This window comes from Chiloscyllium plagiosum, unplaced genomic scaffold (genome assembly GCF_037043375.1).
Source record: "Chiloscyllium plagiosum isolate Xiang-an unplaced genomic scaffold, Cpla_swu_hap1 HiC_scaffold_11, whole genome shotgun sequence".
Taxonomy (NCBI): domain Eukaryota; kingdom Metazoa; phylum Chordata; class Chondrichthyes; order Orectolobiformes; family Hemiscylliidae; genus Chiloscyllium; species Chiloscyllium plagiosum.
Genome location: NW_028270149.1, coordinates 52088513 through 52106899, shown reverse-complemented (window position 1 = coordinate 52106899; position 18387 = coordinate 52088513). Strand labels below are relative to the sequence as shown.

Here is an 18387-nt window from a genome sequence, read left to right as displayed (position 1 = left end):
CATATTTAACTCAGGTCCCACAGCTCTTCTGCTGGTCATTTTCTTGGGTGTTCAAAACAAGAGCCTGAGGGGTTACTATGTTTTTGGAGGTTCTGGTTTTTGGATATGATTAAACCAAGGTCCTGCTCCCTCCGGTGGACATAAAAGATCCCCTTGCATTATTTCAAAGAATACCAGGGGAATTTTCTCCAGTGTTATCCCTCAATCAACATCACAAAAACATATTATCTGGTCATGATCACATTCCTGTTTGTTGGAACTTACAGTATGTAATTTGGCTGCTGCATTTCCTACATTATAACAGTGACTATATTTCAGTACTTCATTAGTGGTAAAGTGCTTTGAGACCTACAGTGGCTTTAAAAGATACGAGATAACTACAAGTATTTTGGTCTTTTTAATATTCAGATGTGTCTCATACTTTAAGGGAAGTTATCAATCTTAAATCATAAGTTAATATTGACTCAGGAAGGTTAACGGATGATTTGTTGCTTGTTTTTGAAAAGTCTTCAGCAGGTGATTTCCATTTTGTGCAACACCTCATTTTAAACCGAGTAATTCAGTAACAAGTGCTTTCCCATTTAAACAAAAACTTGAATTCAGAACTCAGTTACTGTGAAAGATTTGCATATATGAAATGCTTTTTCTTTGCAATTATCAGTGATACTGATCTCTGACTCAGAACATTATGGTTTCAACCCTGCTACCATAATTCATAATCTAGGTTAGCACTTGAGATTTTTTTACGTTTTGGAAAATTACACGGTTGCATGATTTGAGATACAAAGGACAGAATGTTGGACCACTTCTGACAGTGAGTGCCTTAAGTAGAAAATAGTTCTTTCTGCAGATTTAATGTATACACCACTTTGATCATATAAAAGTATCTTTTAAAATTTAATTCGATAATAACATCAATATAGGTTTAACTTAAGTCAGAAAAAAATCCTATTTCAACGAGTACTCATTAATTGTTTGTCTAATAGCTAAACAACCAATGTGTAAAGCATACTTTAGTTAATGTGCAATCAACATGTGAAACTGATATTTGTACTAGACAATGAACACAGACCACTCTGAACTGTGAATGAATAACTTGAACTAATCGGAATCTTTTACAACTATACTGTTGAAACACTGTTAACATCTGTAATGTAGAGAGTTATTGCGTGGTGTGACTAAAAGATTGCCCAAAATGTAGTCGTGCAGCACCACATAGCTCATCCTCAAACTGTAAAACATCTTCAGTTGATTGTAATTAATGTCACCATAAATGTTAGTTAATTAAATGCCCTTACCTTTGGTTTTCGATTTTGTTCCTTCTCTGATGCATTGGATGGTTTTCTTCGGAGCATTTTATTTGTTCAGAGAATGAAAATAAGAAAAGGTTATAAATTAGAGATGTTATGCTTAACTGAAGGAATCTGAGTCACAGGAAGGGGAGTCACATGGCACATTTTTACCGCAACAAATGGTGTTGGCTGGAACTCGGACGTCAGTCTTCAAACTCTACCAGGAAGGAAATAACAAGTTTTACTGAGGGCTATGCTCACTTGTACAGCAACAGAATCAAGGTGTTAAAAATGACAAAGTTGTTAATATTAAATAAAATGTTTTAGCTTTGAATGTTGCAATTATTTTTAAAAATACATTGCATTATATATCACAACCAATTAAATATATTAAAAATGTATGTTAAATTATATGTTATATAGTTGCATACTTTATGTATGTAATGGATACGTCAAAGATCCACAAAAATAATTGCATATCAATCATAATTGTCAAAACAAAATTGGGAAATTTATTTTTAGAGTCATAGAGATGAACAGCAAGGAAACAGACCCTTCGGTCGAACCCGTCCATGCCGAAAAGATATTCCAACCCAATCCAGTCTCTCCTGCCAACACCCGTCCCATATCCCTTCAAATCCATCCTATTCATATACCCATCCAAATGCCTTTTAAATGTTACAATTGTACCAGCCTCCACCACATCCTCTGGCAACTCATTCCATACACACACCACCCTCTGTGTGAAAAAGTTGCCCCATAGGGTCTCTTTTATATCTTTCCCCTCTCACTCTAAACCTATGTTCTCTAGTTCTGGACTCCCCCACCCCAAGGAAAAGACTTTGTCTATTTATCCTACCCATGGCCCTCAAAATTTTGTAAACCTCTATAAAGTCACCCCTCACTCTCTGACTTTCCAGGGAATACAGCCCCAGCCTATTCAACCTCTCCATATAGCTCAAATCCTCCTACTCTGGCAACATCCTTGTAAATCTTCTCTGAACCCTTTCACATCACAACATCTTTCTGATAAGAAGGAGACCAGAATTGCACGCAATATTTTAACAGTGGCCTAACCAATGTCCTGTACAGCCGCAACATGATCTCCCAACTCCTGTACTCAATACTCTGACCAATAAAGGAAAGCATACCAAACGCCTTCTTCACTATCCTATCTACCTGTGACTCTATTTTCAAGGAGCTATGAGCCTGCTCTCCAAGGTCTCTTTGTTCAGCAACACTCCCCAGGACCTTACCATTAAGTATATAAGTCCTGCTAAGATTTGCTTTCCCAAAATACAGCAGCTCACATTTATCTAAATTAAATTCCATCTGCCACTTCTCAGCCCATTTGCCCATCTGGTCCAGATCCTGTTGTAATGTGAGGTAACCTTCTTCGCCGTCCACGACACCTCCAATTTTGGTGTCATCTGCAAACTAACTAACTGAACCTTTTATGCTCACATCCAAATCATTTATAATAAATGATGAAAAGTAGTGGACCCAGCACTGATCCTTGTGGCACTCCACTGGTCACAGGCCTCCAGTCTGAAAAACAACCCTCTACCACCACCCTCTGTCTTCTACCTTTGAGCCAGTTCTGTATCCAAGTGGCTAGTTCTCCCTTTATTCCGTGAGATCTGATCTCTAACCAGAATCCCATGGGGAACCTTGTTGAACGCCTTACTGAAGTCCATATAGGTCACATCTACTGCTCTTCCCTCATCAATTCTCTTTGTTACTTCTTCAAAAAACTCAATCAAGTTTGTGAGACATGATTTCCCACGCATAAAGCCATGTTGACTATCCCTAATCAGTCCTTGCCTTTCCAAATACATGTAAGTCCTGTCCCTCAGAATTCCCTCCAACAACTTGCCCACCACTGAGGTCAGGCTCACTGGTCTATAGTTCCCTGGCTTGTCCTTACCACCTTTCTTAAACAGTGGCACCATGTTAGCCAACCTCCAGTCTTCCGGCACCTCACCTGTGACGATCGATGATACAAATATCTCAGCAAGAGGCCCAGCAATTGCTTGTCTAGCTTCCCACAGAGTTCTTGGGTACACCTGATCAGATCCTGGGAATTTATCCACCTTTATCCATTTCAAGACATCCAGCACTTTCTCCTGTGTAATCTGGACATTTTTCAAGATGTCATCAACTATTTCCCTACATTTTATATCTTCCATGTCCTTTTCCACAGTCAATACTGATGCAAAATATTCATTTAGTATCTTCCCCATTTTCTGTGGCTTCACACAAAGGCCGCCTTGCTGATCTTTGAGGGGCTGATTCTCTCCCTAGTTACCCTTTTGTCCTTAATGTATTTGTAAAAACCCCTTGGATTCACCTTAACTATTAGGCAAAGCTATCTCATGTCCCCTTTTTGCCCTCATGATTTCCCTCTTAAGTATACTCCTACTGCCTTTATACCCTTCTAAGGATTCACTCGATCTATACCTGACATATGTTTCCTTCTTTTAGAAAACCAAACCCTCAATTTCTTTAGTCATCCAGCATTCCCTATACCTACCAGCCTTTCCTTTTAACCTAACAAGAATATGCTTACTCTGGACTCTCATTATCTCATTTCAGAAAGCTTCCCATTTTCTAGCTGTACCTTTACCTGGGAACATCTGCCCCCAATCAGCTTTTGAAAATTCTTGTCTAATACCGTCAAAATTGTCCTTTCTCCAATTTAGAAGTTCAACTTTTAGATCTGGTCTATCCTTTTCCATCACTATTTTAAATCTAATAGAATTATGGTCACTGGCCTCAAAGTGCTCCCCCACTGACACCTCAGTCACCTGCCCTGCCTTATTTCCCAAGTGTAGGTCAAGTTTTGCACCTTCTCTAGTAGATACATCCACATACTGAATCAGAAAGTTTTTTATACACATGTAACAAATTCCTCTCCATCTGAACCCTTAACACTATGGCAGTCCCAGTCTATGTTTGGAATGTTAAAAGCTCCTACTGTAACCACCCTATTATTCTTACAGATAGCTGAGATCTCCTTGCAAATTTGTTTCTCAACTTCCCTCTGACTATTAGGGCATCTATAATACAATCCTAATAAGGTGGTCATCCCTTTCTTATTTCTCTTATTTTTAATGATAGCATTTCTCAGCTATTTTAGACAAATGGTTTTGACCCAGTCATGGCTTACTGCATGAAACTTTGTAGTGACACGATACAAATGATATACCCGATATTGCATTCTACAGTAATTACTTTACTAAAACAATGTAATGTCACCTGTAGGATTCCATATTCTTAGAAAACTTAATACTAGCGTGCTGTTGTATGTTTTCTCAGTTATTACATGCTGTAAAGGATTGATGGCAATGAAGTGTAAATGCTCAGATCATTTATTCAAGCTTTACTCGTCTCTCTCATTCAGCAGTTCAGCACAAAAATTGCACACTTGTACATTATAGACACCATAATAATCACCTCTTTCTGAATAAATTTACATATAACTGTGGTCTCGCACATTGTTCTTTTTGCCATCACAATTTTTTTCTCTTACCAATACTATTCCCCATCCTCTGAAGATATAGGCTCACGTTGTAACATAGTTGAGCAGCTCCAAACAAACCAACTTCACTTGCTATGCTAACAGTTAGGAAATCAATTTGTTTTGAATTGTTTTGCAAGCTGATTGAAAAAGACATTCACACCAATCTAGATGCTGGTGTTCTAGAAACTAATAACAGATCTTTGACTCCAACAGAATAACAGAAAAATGCATTAATTGAATGACACTAATTGGGAATTAAATAAATTTATCTTTTCTCAGATCATTGCTGCTGAACTAAAAGATTAAAGTAACTTCATGGCACGGGGAATTATATTAAAGGATATCTGGCATTACAATTTACCAAGGAAAAAGACTGATTAAGAATCTTTCAACTTGAAGAGTAAAGGGGTCACAGAAAACAGATTCCAGATATCTCCTATTGAGAGGATCAAAAGAAAATTCTCAGTGATGTAAAAAGAACATGAGAACTGAAACAACTGGATTAATAGGAAATGAAGAAAAAATAAAATTGCATTTTAAATCCGTTATGTTCACACTTTGATCATCAAATTAGAGTATCTGCTTTTGGAATTAAGAAACATGACAATGTTAAGCACTCACCACAGTGAGATTTAAATCTAGGTCCCTAGACTATTAGTTTGGATCCTGGATTACTAACATTGTGGCATTCCTCCAATAGTGGAATCAGCAATAGTAAAACTACTGAACATCAAAGGCAGTAGTTACGTTCTCTTCTGTTGGAGTTGGTCATTGTCCGGCATAAATATTACTTGTTATTGACAAGTCCAAGTTGAATCTTGTCCATGTTTCTGCATGCAGGAATATATTGCTTCAGCATCTGAGGAATTGTGATTAAATGGAACCCTTTGCAATTGTTAGCAAGATCCCCAATTCTGATATGATGATAGAGGGAAGGCGGGGCTGATGAAAATGGTTAAAGCATAGGCACTATTCTGAGGAACTCCTGCCATGATACCCTGGAGCTGGATTGATTAGTCTTCAATAACCACAACCAATGAGATGCAACTTCAACAGGCAGAGAACATTCTTGTTGCATTCTGTTTATTTCAATTTTATTAAGAGTTAAGGTTCTTTCAAGGCACACTAAGTTAAATGTTGCTTTGTCAAGGGCAGACAGTCTTCCCCGTTTGTTAATTTCTGTTTTTTTATTGTCTATGTAGAAATAAGACTGTAATGAATGGAGCATTGGTGAGCATGCTATTGTACAAGTGATAAGCCAGAGCATTACTATTTACTATTGATTGAGATTTGACTGATGGTAGAAATTGGCTGATTAGATTTCATATGCTATTAAGGAACTATATAAGACTAATAGAAATATCTGTAACAACATCCAGTAACCTAACAGAATACAATCTGTTTCATGGATCAGGTTAACATTTTGGGTGAATGAAGGCAAAGAATTTATCATCAAAAGACCAATAAAACAGTGCCCTGTTTCCAAGGTAATTCTTTGACAAATCAGAAATCTGTTCTGTTTTGAATCACTAAATACAAAATATGCACTTAGCTAGTTTATGGATCTCACTTTGCAGTGATCACAAAATATAACACACGATCATAATATATGCTACACTAAAATCCTTCCAATCTATCCTTTTTGGTTTGTGAAACTTTGCTTACGTTCAATTCATTAGTTTGTGACAATGGGCAATCATTCTCAAGTTTTGATTTGTCAGTTATGCAATTTTGTGGTAAAATACCTAAATAAAAATTGATATGCTCTATTTATAGGAGTCAGGGTCTTGATTCTTAATTAGCTTGGAATTGGCACTGGGGAATGAAGCACATTTATCTGTTTCTCTGTTAAAATTTACCTTTCAAAAATGATCTTACTGTGTATAAATTATCCATCTGTCATCACACAGGTTATTGTCATTGAGTATTTCTGCCAAGGAGAGTGTTTAAGAGGTTGGATACCACAACCACATATGCAGTGATCTGAGTTTTACATGGTATGCCTAATGTAATAGTTTCAAAAAATGAGCCACAGTTTGCTAATGAGTCCTTATGTAGCCAATCCTAGATTTGAATATGTCACAAGCATGTCATGAATGGGGAAGCTTATTGTGGGATTGGGATATTTAAGTCACTCTTGAAGGAGAATACAGACTTCAGCATGGTATTGCTAAATTATACACCCATCACAACATTCAGAGCTGCAGATTTTCAATAGGAAACTGAAGACTTAGCCCACCACTCTACCAAAGACATTGACTCTATATTTACACTTACAGGGAGATCGAAGGGTTTACAATAAAGAGCAGTCCTACTCAGTGCAACAGACCATATTTCTACAGGACAGTTGTCATATTTAGGATAGAGCAACAACTGTGGATCAAAGATTAGAACAGAAAAGGCATAATCATTCAAGATGCCAACTGTTAGCACAGATTGAATATTATTTGTTCTACTACAGGAAGGAATGGCAGGGACCTTATTAAAAGCAGAGTTAATCATCCATCACTGAGTAATTGGGATGAATACGATGGGAAACAGTGAGATGTTGTGGCACAATGTCTATACTTGTAGGCCAGAAAGCCTGGGTTCAAGTCTGACCTGTCCCAGATATGGGTCATAACATGTCTGAATGATTGGTTAGAAAATATGTGCTCCACATTGGGGGACTTGATTATGTAAGGGTCTACAAATCCCATTCTTTTTGAAAGGGAATCAAAGTCAATGACCTGCCCCCTCCCAAACTGCCAGTTTTCTAAACTCTGAGGAATGATTAACTCTGATTTCTCTTCACAGATGCTACCAGACCTGCTGAGATTTTAGAACATAGAACAAAGAAGAATACAGCGCAGTACAGGCCCTTCGGCCCTCGATGTTGCGCCGATCCAAGCCCACCTAACCTACACTAGCCCACTATCCTCCATATGCCTATCCAATGCCCGCTTAAATGCCCATAATGAGGGAGAGTCCACCACTGCTACTGGCAGGGCATTCCATGAACTCACGACTCGCTGAGTAAAGAACCTACCCCTAACATCTGTCCTATACCTACCCCCCCTTAATTTAAAGCTATGCCCCCTTGTAATAGCTGACTCCATACGTGGAAAAAGATTCTCACTGTCGACCCTATCTAAACCCCTAATCATCTTGTACACCTCTATCAAGTCACCCCTAAACCTTCTTTTCTCCAATGAAAACAACCCCAAGTGCCTCAGCCTTTCCTCATACGATCTTTCTACCATACCAGGTAACATCCTGGTAAACCTCCTCTGCACCCGTTCCAGTGCCTCCACATCCTTCCTATAGTATGGCGACCAAAACTGCACACAATACTCCAGATGTGGCCGCACCAGAGTCTTATACAACTGCAACATGACCTCAGTACTCCGGAACTCAATTCCTCTACCAATAAAAGCCAGTACGCCATATGCCTTCTTCACCGCACTATTTACCTGGGTGGCAACTTTCAAAGATTTGTGTACATGGACACCAAGATCCCTCTGCTCATTCACACTACCAAGTATCCGACCGTTAGCCCAGTACCCCATCTTTTTATTACTCTTACCAAAGTGAATCACCTCACACTTAGCTACATTGAACTCCATTTGCCACCTTTCTGCCCAGTTCTGCAGCTTATCTATATCCCGCTGTAACCTGCCACATCCTTCCTCACTGTCTACAACTCCTCCGACTTTCGTATCATCCGCAAACTTACTCACCCAACCTTCTAACCCCTCCTCCAGGTCATTTATAAAAATGACAAACAACAATGGTCCCAAAACAGATCCTTGCGGAACACCGCTAGTGACGGCACTCCAAGATGAACCTTTGCCATCAACTACTACCCTCTGTCTTCTTCCAGCCAGTCAACTCCTAATCCAAACCTCCAACTCACCCTCAATGCCATACCTCCGTATTTTTTGCAGTAGTCTACCATGGGGAACCTTATCAAACACCTTACTAAAATCCATATACACCACATCTACTGCTTTCCCCTCGTCCACCTCCTTAGTCACCTTCTCAAAGAATTCAATAAGGTTTGTGAGGCACGACCTGCCCTTCACAAAACCATGCTGACTATCCTTGATCACATTATTCCTATCCAGATGTTCATAAATCCTATCCCTTACAATTCTCTCTAAGATTTTGCCCACAACAGAAGTGAGACTCACCGGCCTATAGTTACTAGGGTTATCCCTACTCCCCTTCTTGAAAAGGGAACCACATTTGCTAGCCTCCAATCTTCTGGCACTACTCCTGTAGACAACGAGGACATAAAAATCAAGGCCAATGGCTCTGCAATCTCCTCCCTTGCTTCCCAGAGAATCCTAGGATAAATGCCATCAGGCCCAGGAGACTTATCTATTTTCACCCTTTCCAGAATTTCCAACACCTCTTCTCTACATACCTCAAAGCCATCCATTCTACTTAATTGTGACTCAGTACTCACATTGACAACCATGTCCTGTTCCTGATTGAATACTGACAAAAAGTATTCATTCAGTGTCTCCCCAATCTCTTCAGCCTCCACACGCAACTTCCCACTACTATCCTTGACTGGACCTATTCCTACCCTAGTCATTCTTTTATTCCTGACATACCTATAGAAACCCTTAGGGTTTTCCCTAATCCTACCAACTAAGGACCTTTCATGACCCCTCCTTGCTGCTCTTAGCTCTCTCTTCAGGTCCTTCCTGGCTACCTTATAACTCTCAATCGCCCCAATTGAACCTTCACGCCTCATCTTTACATAGGCCGCCCTCTTCCATTTAACAAGGGATTCCAATTCCTTATTAAACCACGGCTCCCTCACACGACCCTTTCCTCCCTGCCTGACGGGCACATACTTATCAAGGACACTCAATAGTTGCTCCTTGAACAAGCTCCACATATCAATTATACCCTTGCCTTGAAGCTTACTTTTCCAGGCCACACATCCTAAGTCATGCCTCACAGCATCATAATTTCCCTGCCCCCATCTATAACTCTTGCCCTGTAGTGCACACTTATCCCTCTCCATCACTAGAGTAACTTCTCGCAACTTCTGTTTTTGTTTCTGATTTACAGCATCGGGAGTTCTTTCAGTCTTCTAAGCAGAACAGAATGTATTCTGGAAGAACAGTGAAACCTCTAGAACACCTGAATTTTTAAAAACTTCATTCGTGGGATGTCGGACGAACTGCCTGGGTCTGCATTTATTGCTCATGCCTAGTTGAACTTAAGAAGAAAAATCCAGAGAACTGGGGAAGATTGAGTAGAGGTAACTATATTCACAAATGTATAATGATGGAGGAAAAAAAAAATGCTTGGAAGAGTTTTTTTTAGGAATTAGAATGGATTAATTCTGAGGGATGTGATAGTGCTTGGATGATATATGGACTTGTGAGCAAAATGGTTTAGGATCTCAAAGGTCTGAAACCTAGCACATATTCTCCTCAAAACCGCGAATCTTACACCCTGTGTTCCCAAGCATTTTTGGGACATTATTTATGTCATCCTTTGTGAAGACAGAACTAAGTGTGCATTTAATTGATCTGCTCTCTCTTTGTTCCTCATTACAATCAAAACAGGATTTATAAGGAACGTACATTTGTCTCCACTGATCTTTTTTACTTCCCATGCATTTGAAATCATTTTGTTTGTTTTAGTATAAGTCTCATACTCTGTTTTCCCCCTCTTAATTAGTAGCTTTGTTTTCTTTCTTTGAATTCTAAACTGCTCCCAAATCTTGGGTGTTTTGCTTTTTTGTGGCCAAGTTATATGTGCCTTCCTTTGATCTAATCCTATCCCTAATTTCCTTTGTTAGCTGTGATCGGGCTACCTTTTCTGTTTTTGTTTTTGTGCTACTGTTTCTTAGCTGACTTTCTTGGTGATCTGTACAGATATCCTGATATTTATCTACAGTGTAGTTTTGTGAACTCCCACCAAGAAATCCAGTTCAGATTGTCCCGAATTTAGTTTAGCTCACAAACTTATACTCATTGGAATCTTCCATTGTATTCCTCTTGGCTGACTCATTGTTAATGTAAAGTAGGCGAAAGTGAAGGCTGCAGATGCTGAAGATGAGAGTCAAGAGTGTGGTGCTGGAAAAGCACAGCATGTCAGGTAGCATACGAGGTAGCAAAAGCCCTTCATCAGGAATGAGGCTTGGAGTCCCGGGGATGGAGAGATAAATGGGAGGGGGATGGGGCTAGGGGGAAGGTAGCTGAGAGTGCAATAGTGGATGAAGGTGGGGGTAAAGGTGATAGGTTGGAGGGGAGGATGGAGTGGATAGGTGAAAAAGAAGATGGACAGGTGCGACAGGTCATGAGGGCGGTGCTGAGCTGCAAGTTTGGAACTGGGATAAGGTGGAGCAAGGGGAAATGAGGAAACTGGTGAAATCCACATTGATGCCATGGGGTTGGAGGGTCCCGAGGCGGAAGATGAGGCGCTCTTCCTCCAGGTGTCAGGTGGTAAGGGAGTGGCGATGGAGGAGGCCCAGGACCTGCATGTCCTCAGCAGAGTTGGAGGGGGAGTTGAAGTGTTCAGCCACGGGGCGATGGGGTTGGTTGGCGTGAGTGTCCTAGAGAATTTGATAAACGCAAGATGAAAAGCTGCAACTTATTCTCTTTTAGTAATTTTTGAGTCAACAAGCCAGCAATTATTGACATTGTCTATAAAGTAAGTGATACAGATAAAGTAAATGGCTAAGGTCTTTTTCCAGAATAAGGGGAGACCAGAACTAGAGGGCATAGGTTTACGATTAGAGGAGAAAAATTTACAAGTACCTGAAGGGCAATTTCTTTCATGCAGAGGGTGGTGTGTGTATGGAATGAGTTGCCAGAGGAAGCGGTGGATATTGGTACAATTACAACATTTAAAAGGCATCTGGATGGGTCTAGGATAGGAATGGTTTAGAGGGATATAGGCCAAATGCTGGCAAATGGGACTAGATCAGATTAGGATGAGTTGGGCCAAACAGTCTATTTCTGTGTTGTAGGTATCTATGACTCTATAAAAGAAAGGAGCCTTCCATCGGCCATGCTGCTGTCACTGGTGTGTCCATGCAGGGGAGCTCTAAGTGGTACAAAGGCACCCACATTGCAGGCTCAAAGAGGAATAGTTCAATGTTTTTGTATTATTGGATGTATTGTTGCTAAAGCTGCTATGAAAATATGTTTGTGGGTGGCTTTTATTGCAGGATTTGTTGTGATGGGAAGTCAGATGAGAAGTTGGGGATTTAAGGAGTGACAGGCTGGTGAAAGGATGTCATCCTAAAGAGACTGGAGCCATTATATGCTCAAGGATACTTGTTGAGAGTGAAGGTGTCACTGATGTCATTTTCCTTCCTGCCTCTTCTTCTGGATGTAGGTTTGCTCGCTGAGCTGCAAGGATCATTTCCAGACGTTTTGTTACTTTACTAGGTAACATCTTCAGTGGACCTTATGCGAAGCAATGCTGAAAATTCCTGCTTTCTAATTATATGTTTGGGTTTCTTTGGGTTGGTGATGTCATTTACTGTGGTGATGTTATTTCCTGTGGTGAAGTCACTTCCTGTTCCTTTTTCTCAGGGGGTTGTAGATGGGGTCTAACTTGATGTGTTTGTTGATAGAGTCCCAGTTGGAATGTTAGGCTTCTAGGAATTCTCGTGCATATCTTTATTTGGCTTGTCCTAAGATGGATGTGTTGTCCCAGTCGAAGTGGTGTCCTTCCTCATCTGTATGTGAGGATACTAGTGAGAGAGGGTCATGTCTTTTTGTGGATAGTTGGTGTTCATGTATCCTAGTGACTAGTTTTCTGCCTGTTTGTCCGGTGTAGTCTTTGTTACAATCCTTGCATGGTATTTTGTAAATGACGTTAGTTTTGCTCATTGTCTGTATTGGGTCTTTCAAGTTCATTAGCTGCTGTTTGTGGGCTACCATGATGCCAAGGCGTCTGAGTAGTCTAGCAGTCATTTCTGAGATGTCTTTGATGTAGGGGAGAGTGGCTAGGGTTTCTGGACATGTTTTGTCTGCTTGTTTGGGTTTGTTGCTGAGAAATCGGTGGACTGAGTTTATTGGGTACCCATTCTTTTTGAATACACTGTACATTTACAAAATACCATGCAAGGACTGTAACAAACACTACATTGGACAAACAGGCAGAAAACTAAAACTCTATCAACAAACACATCGAGTTAGACCCCATCCACCACCCCTGTGAAAAAAGGAACAGGAAATGACTTCACCACAGGAAATAACATCACCACAGGAAATGACATCACCAACCCAAAGAAACCCAAACATATAAACAGAAAGCAGGAATTTTCAGCATTGCTTCACCTGAGGCCCACTGAAGATGTTACCTAGTAGGGTAACAAAACGTCTGGAAATGAACCTTGCAGCTCAGCGAGCAAACCTACATCCGAAACCTCAACCTGAGCTACAAATCTTCCCAAAACTCGCTTCCTCTTCTTCATCCATCTGAGGTGACAATGGCTGCATCGTCATGATGACAGGATTGTGAAGAACACACGGTGGACTTGAAGACCTGCTCTGTTGAATGTTGTAAAATTACCTCTATAGTCATCCAGGAAGCAGAGCCTTATTTGAGAATGTCCATGGACCAATTCAAGATGTTCCTGATGGTTATCATTTTTGGCCCGCTGTTCTCACATGGAAGAAAGTCATCAGCTACGTGTACAGAGAGTGTCCATAATTTTCAAGTGGTCATTCTCAGTATTTTACACAATAGCTCAAAAACTGTTGGAATAGCAAACATAGCTCAGAGACTTTTCCCTGGGGCAGGATTGACTGGCACGAAGGGTCATAAATTTTAAGATATTAGAAGAAAGGTATAGAGGGGACGTCAGAGAAAGGTTCTTTACGCAGAGAGTTGTGAATGCATGGAATGCGTTGCCAGCGGTGGTGGTGGAAGCAGTCATTAGGGACATTTAAGCAACTGCTGGACAGGCACATGGAGGTGCGCATAGGTTAAATTATTTTATTTTACATTAGGATTAATGCTCGGCACAACATCATGGTCCAAAGGCCCTATTCTGTGCTGTACTTTTCTATGTTCTATGTTCTACATCCCCAGAACAAAGGTATTGTGGCTATTTCTAGGATAGTGCAGGATAATGACATGCATCTTATGCTAATAAGTAGATTACATCTTCAATATGCCTGCTGAAGTAGAGACACAATTGGAACTAGAACCAAGCCATCAAGATTCTAAGAAAACTTCCTCTGTCGCCCTTATCTATATAATCTAACTAATGAATAGAGGTTGTTGTCCCTCAGAATGAGGACAGATTTGCCATACACTACTACAATGTCAGTTTGATCTCACTGCATGGTGGCAATGCGTGGATCACTTGCTCAGTGAAATTTCCCAATTTGCATGATTGATGGTAGGAACACTTGAAGTAGTCAGGAACACAGCATGAATGTTTGGGGAGGTTCTGAAGCAAAAGCTTAATCGATTCTGTGGATGGAGATGAACTCTGGAATCAATCAGTTTGGTAGTCAGTGAACAGCAGAAGATTTGCAGCAGGAAAATTGCTAAAAGTCTTTGCAGTCTTGGCCACAGTTTGTCGCAAGCAAACAATTAGTTGAAAGATTCTACTTGGTAATTAAACACAAAAAAAATTAGTTCACATGCTCACTTGACTGCAGAGTCTTTAGTAATGGATAAGTACCTAGCCCTACCTGAGACTTTGGATCAAAAGCCATACCATGCCTCTTAGTGGATAAGTTGGCACCAACAATTTAATCAGTAGAATACAGCCTCAGGCCTTGCTTCCAAATCTGATAAAGATTTGTGTTTTTATGTGCCATCAGTGATATTGCTGAAACGATGCTCACCCAACTCATGGTCGAGGAAGAAATAGCACCTTCAATCTAAATTGTAACATAAATACTGATTATGTTAGTTTAATTGGCACAGCTAGGAATATAGATTCTCAAAGACCTGTATCATTTGGAAGATCACTTTGATTATCGGACCCAGTGATACAAAGTTATCTAAGACCATATGACTTTTCTTGTCCTCGATCAGACTCCACCTGGTATTTTATAGGCCAGAAGAGTTACTATATAAAAGCGTTCAAATGACCCAGCGGGCTGAAATCTGTAGCAAATTCCTTTTCCAGAGGGACAAGACTTTACCTGGAATTCTACAGCTGAATCTGTTCGGCTTGTTAACTATAAACCAGCCAGGCTGCATAGAAATTGAAAACAATGGAAGAGGCTGCAATATTGGCCATAGCTTTTTGTTTGTGAGGTGGTTAAAAAAAATTACCCATCAATGGGAAAATTGCACAGTCGTTGATGCAGTGTGCCATGCCTGAAACAAAATAAACCATTTCAGACTTGTATGCCAAAGCAACAGAACAGACCCCAGCAACACCAGATTTCTAAATGAGGCATAGATGTTAGTGAAGATTATGATTTTTTTTTCTTCTGGGATAAGCTATAGACCTCTGGTCAGCAACAGGAAGACTTACCTTAAATTGGATACTGTGGCTGGTGTGTCTATTCTTTTCAGTGCTGTAGTATGGTCCAAGTCTCACCTTCTTCAACTCTCTAATGTCTGATTTGTGAGGTTCAAGAGGCCACCATCTTCTACCAGGCAATTAGAACGTGGGTTTATGGACATTCTGCATATTATTTCTAATCAACAGCATTTTTACTAAGTGGGGAAGCTTGTTTTGTCCTGAACTTCCAAAATGCAACAGCAGATGACTATGACCTATCCTTCCTTAATGACACTTCTAATAAGTGATCACAAGTGAATTTTTAAAACTTTTTCATTCCTCTTTCAGGAAAGGATAAATGCAACAAAATATGGGTGTACTGGGCATGATGGAAACCAGCTATGGGATGTCATGTTTGATCTGTGCTGGCTCTTTGTTGACAAAACAAGCATAAAGGAAGATGCCGCTATTGCTGTTGTTTCGATGGGGGAGGAGATCCTCCATCTACCCTCTCTTCCACAGTACAGCTCAAAGAGCACTCGTCATCTGCCAGTCACTATTGTCTCTTTTGACCAGCGTCTGTTTTTTTTGTTGACTACAAGGTTACAGCTGAAACTTTGTTTCACAGTCTAACTGAGCATTCTACTGTCATGCAACCACAATCAGATACTACACTCCTCTTGACTCAGGAGACGTGCCACTCGACTTCCTTCCTGTAACCAGAACAGTGGATGTGAAAACAGTCTTTTCTAATCATGGGAGGTGCTCATGATCGACACCAATCTGACACTCTCACTTACCATGTGCTTGAGAACAGAGCAGTGTTTCTTATGCCTCTTATTAGGATACCCCAATGGTTTTCCAAAACAAAACCCCACAGAATTCCTTACCTCTACAAGTTTAGAGGACTGGAGCAATAGTTCCACCTGAAACCAGCTTTATCTTCAAATATGTTAGCAGATTATAATGCTATGGAGCCCCATTGTGCTGATAACTTTTCTCTTTTTTAATATTTTTCCTGAATTTCCATTGACTTGAAGAAAGCCTAGAATCTCTAGACACACAAACAGAGGTGCTTCAAATTGATTTTAAAAAAAACATCTTAGTGCTTCTCTTGCAATATACAATTCTGGGATCTGTACAAAAGACATACTCAGATCATACATCTGTTGAAAGGTTCACAGAGGGTCCACATCCTTCAGGCTCTGGTGATGTTCTCCCAAAGGTAACACATTACTGGGCTCATACAGAGCCTCCTACATTCTGCAATGTCAAAGCTGCATCATCTTTCCAGGTGTTGACAGTTTGCCTGCTGAACCTCCCTTCACTTATCCCTCTTCAATGAAGTTGCATTCAGGATGTTATGGTAGGTAGCTCCACGTACCAGGGATGGTGCCAGATCACACCTTTGGCCAGCTGAAGATTCTACCTTCCTAACCAGCAGAAAGTGAACCACCAAAGCTCCATCCTGCCTCAAGATGGGCAGAGGCCAGAGCCAAATAAGATCTGGACAGGGGAAAATGAGAGTGAAAGTGAAATGTTAGTGGTTAAAGGATAATATTTAAAGGGATCAAATGAAACACCTAGTGAAAATGTAGAATAATGGCCTGTTCCTATTATTTCATAAATAATAAATGCCATCAATGATGCCCACTGACACAGAGACAGACTTGGAACTAGAATTGAGCTAAGACTCTAAGGATACACTCACCCACCCACGTGTGTATATAGTGTAAATTATTAATAAAAGTAATATTCACCATTTTGATGACAGGCTCACCTTTCTCCATAACACAGTTATGATCTCACTACATAGAAACGGTATTAAACAACACAATTATATGGGCATTTTGCACAGCAACTATACAGTAGTAGAGTTGAACACTTTGTGGATCTCAACCCTCTCCCCATTTGTGTGTGGAGTTGACAAGATCTAAATGCATTTAGACAGTTCTTCTCTCCATTTTTGGGTATCCCACAAGGGTGACAAAGCCATGTTTCTGTCCATTCTTCCTCTCTCTATTTAAAGAGGGTATAATGAATTCTGCTGGTGCATGGAGCCTTTGTTACATCTTGAATGCAGAGATGGACAGTAAATGGGATATTTTTGTGATATTGATTGCTCCTGCCTGGAAAGATCCAATTGTTATAAGGTGGCAGTGATGATGACTTTGGTAGCTACTTGCAGGCTGATCTTTGCCCTGTTCCAAGTCTGCTTGTCCTTTTGAAGGATTCGGCAGAACTCTATGAACACCTCCTTGTTGAACATTCTGTCCAAATCCTGCAACTCAACAAAATACCTACAAAGACACTTGCACAAAGTCTACAAGAACAACACTTGGTCAATGCATCTCAGCTCCAAGCTGGGCCTTTAAACAGAAGCACGTTAATGGTTAGCATAAGGTTTTCACTTGACTTGTGCAGTCCAACTTTACTGAACATGTTTTAATTCAGTCTGCCCACTGTGAAGGTTCTGCTGCTTGCATGGCATGCTCATGTTAGAACCTTTTCCCAGTATTGCTCTGCACAGACCCTCACTGGTAGTGACTGGAAGCTGCCATCCACCTGCCATGATAAGGATCTCCAATTTCAGTAACATTATAACCTCATGTTGTCTGAGAGCACCTCCCAAATAAACTCCTTTGTGATGTAGTCATTTCCTTTGAATTTCCGACACGGCAACAATGTACCACAAACAGAAGTGAAATCAAAGATCAAATTGTCTGATAACACTATTAGCTGATGCCGAGGAAGGGAGTTTGGGACCAAGCTGGGGACAGGAATGCGTGTCCACACCGGGGACGGGAGTGCGTGTCCACACTGGGGACGGGAGTGTGTGTCCACACCGGGGACGAGAATGTGTGTCCACACCGGGGATAGGAATGTGGGTCCACACCGGGGATAGGAATGTGTGTCCACACTGGGGACGGGAGTGTGTGTCCGCACCGGGGACGGGAGTGTGTGTCCGCACCTGGGATGGGAATGTGTGTCCACACCGGGGACAGGAATGTGTGTCCACGCCGGGGACGGGAGTGTGTGTCCGCACCGGGGACGGGAATGTGTGTCCACACCGGGGACGGGAGTGTGTGTCCACACCGGGGACGGGAATGTGTGTCCACACCGGGGATGGGAATGTG

The 18387-nt window shown here is 40.8% G+C and overlaps 1 protein-coding gene and 1 long non-coding RNA gene across 3 annotated transcripts in view; one reads left to right on the top strand and one right to left on the bottom strand.

Annotated features, from left to right (window-relative positions):
- sash3 (SAM and SH3 domain containing 3) overlaps positions 1–1479 on the bottom strand; it is a 66459-nt gene extending 64980 nt beyond the window's left edge. The window contains exon 1 of one of the 2 annotated variants that reach the window (XM_087992052.1): positions 1299–1479. In XM_087992052.1, coding sequence (XP_087848178.1) covers positions 1299–1355 — 57 coding nt within the window. In that variant the 5' untranslated portion in view covers positions 1356–1479. The remainder of the gene's footprint in view (positions 1–1298) is intronic. The other variant, XM_043704672.2, reaches the window with a different exon arrangement.
- On the top strand, positions 777–17874 carry LOC148148798 (uncharacterized). Its single transcript, XR_015758660.1, has 3 exons — positions 777–814; positions 9883–10075; positions 15599–17874. It is a non-coding gene; the product is annotated as an uncharacterized LOC148148798 (long non-coding RNA).
- Positions 17875–18387: the final 513 nt, after the last annotated feature.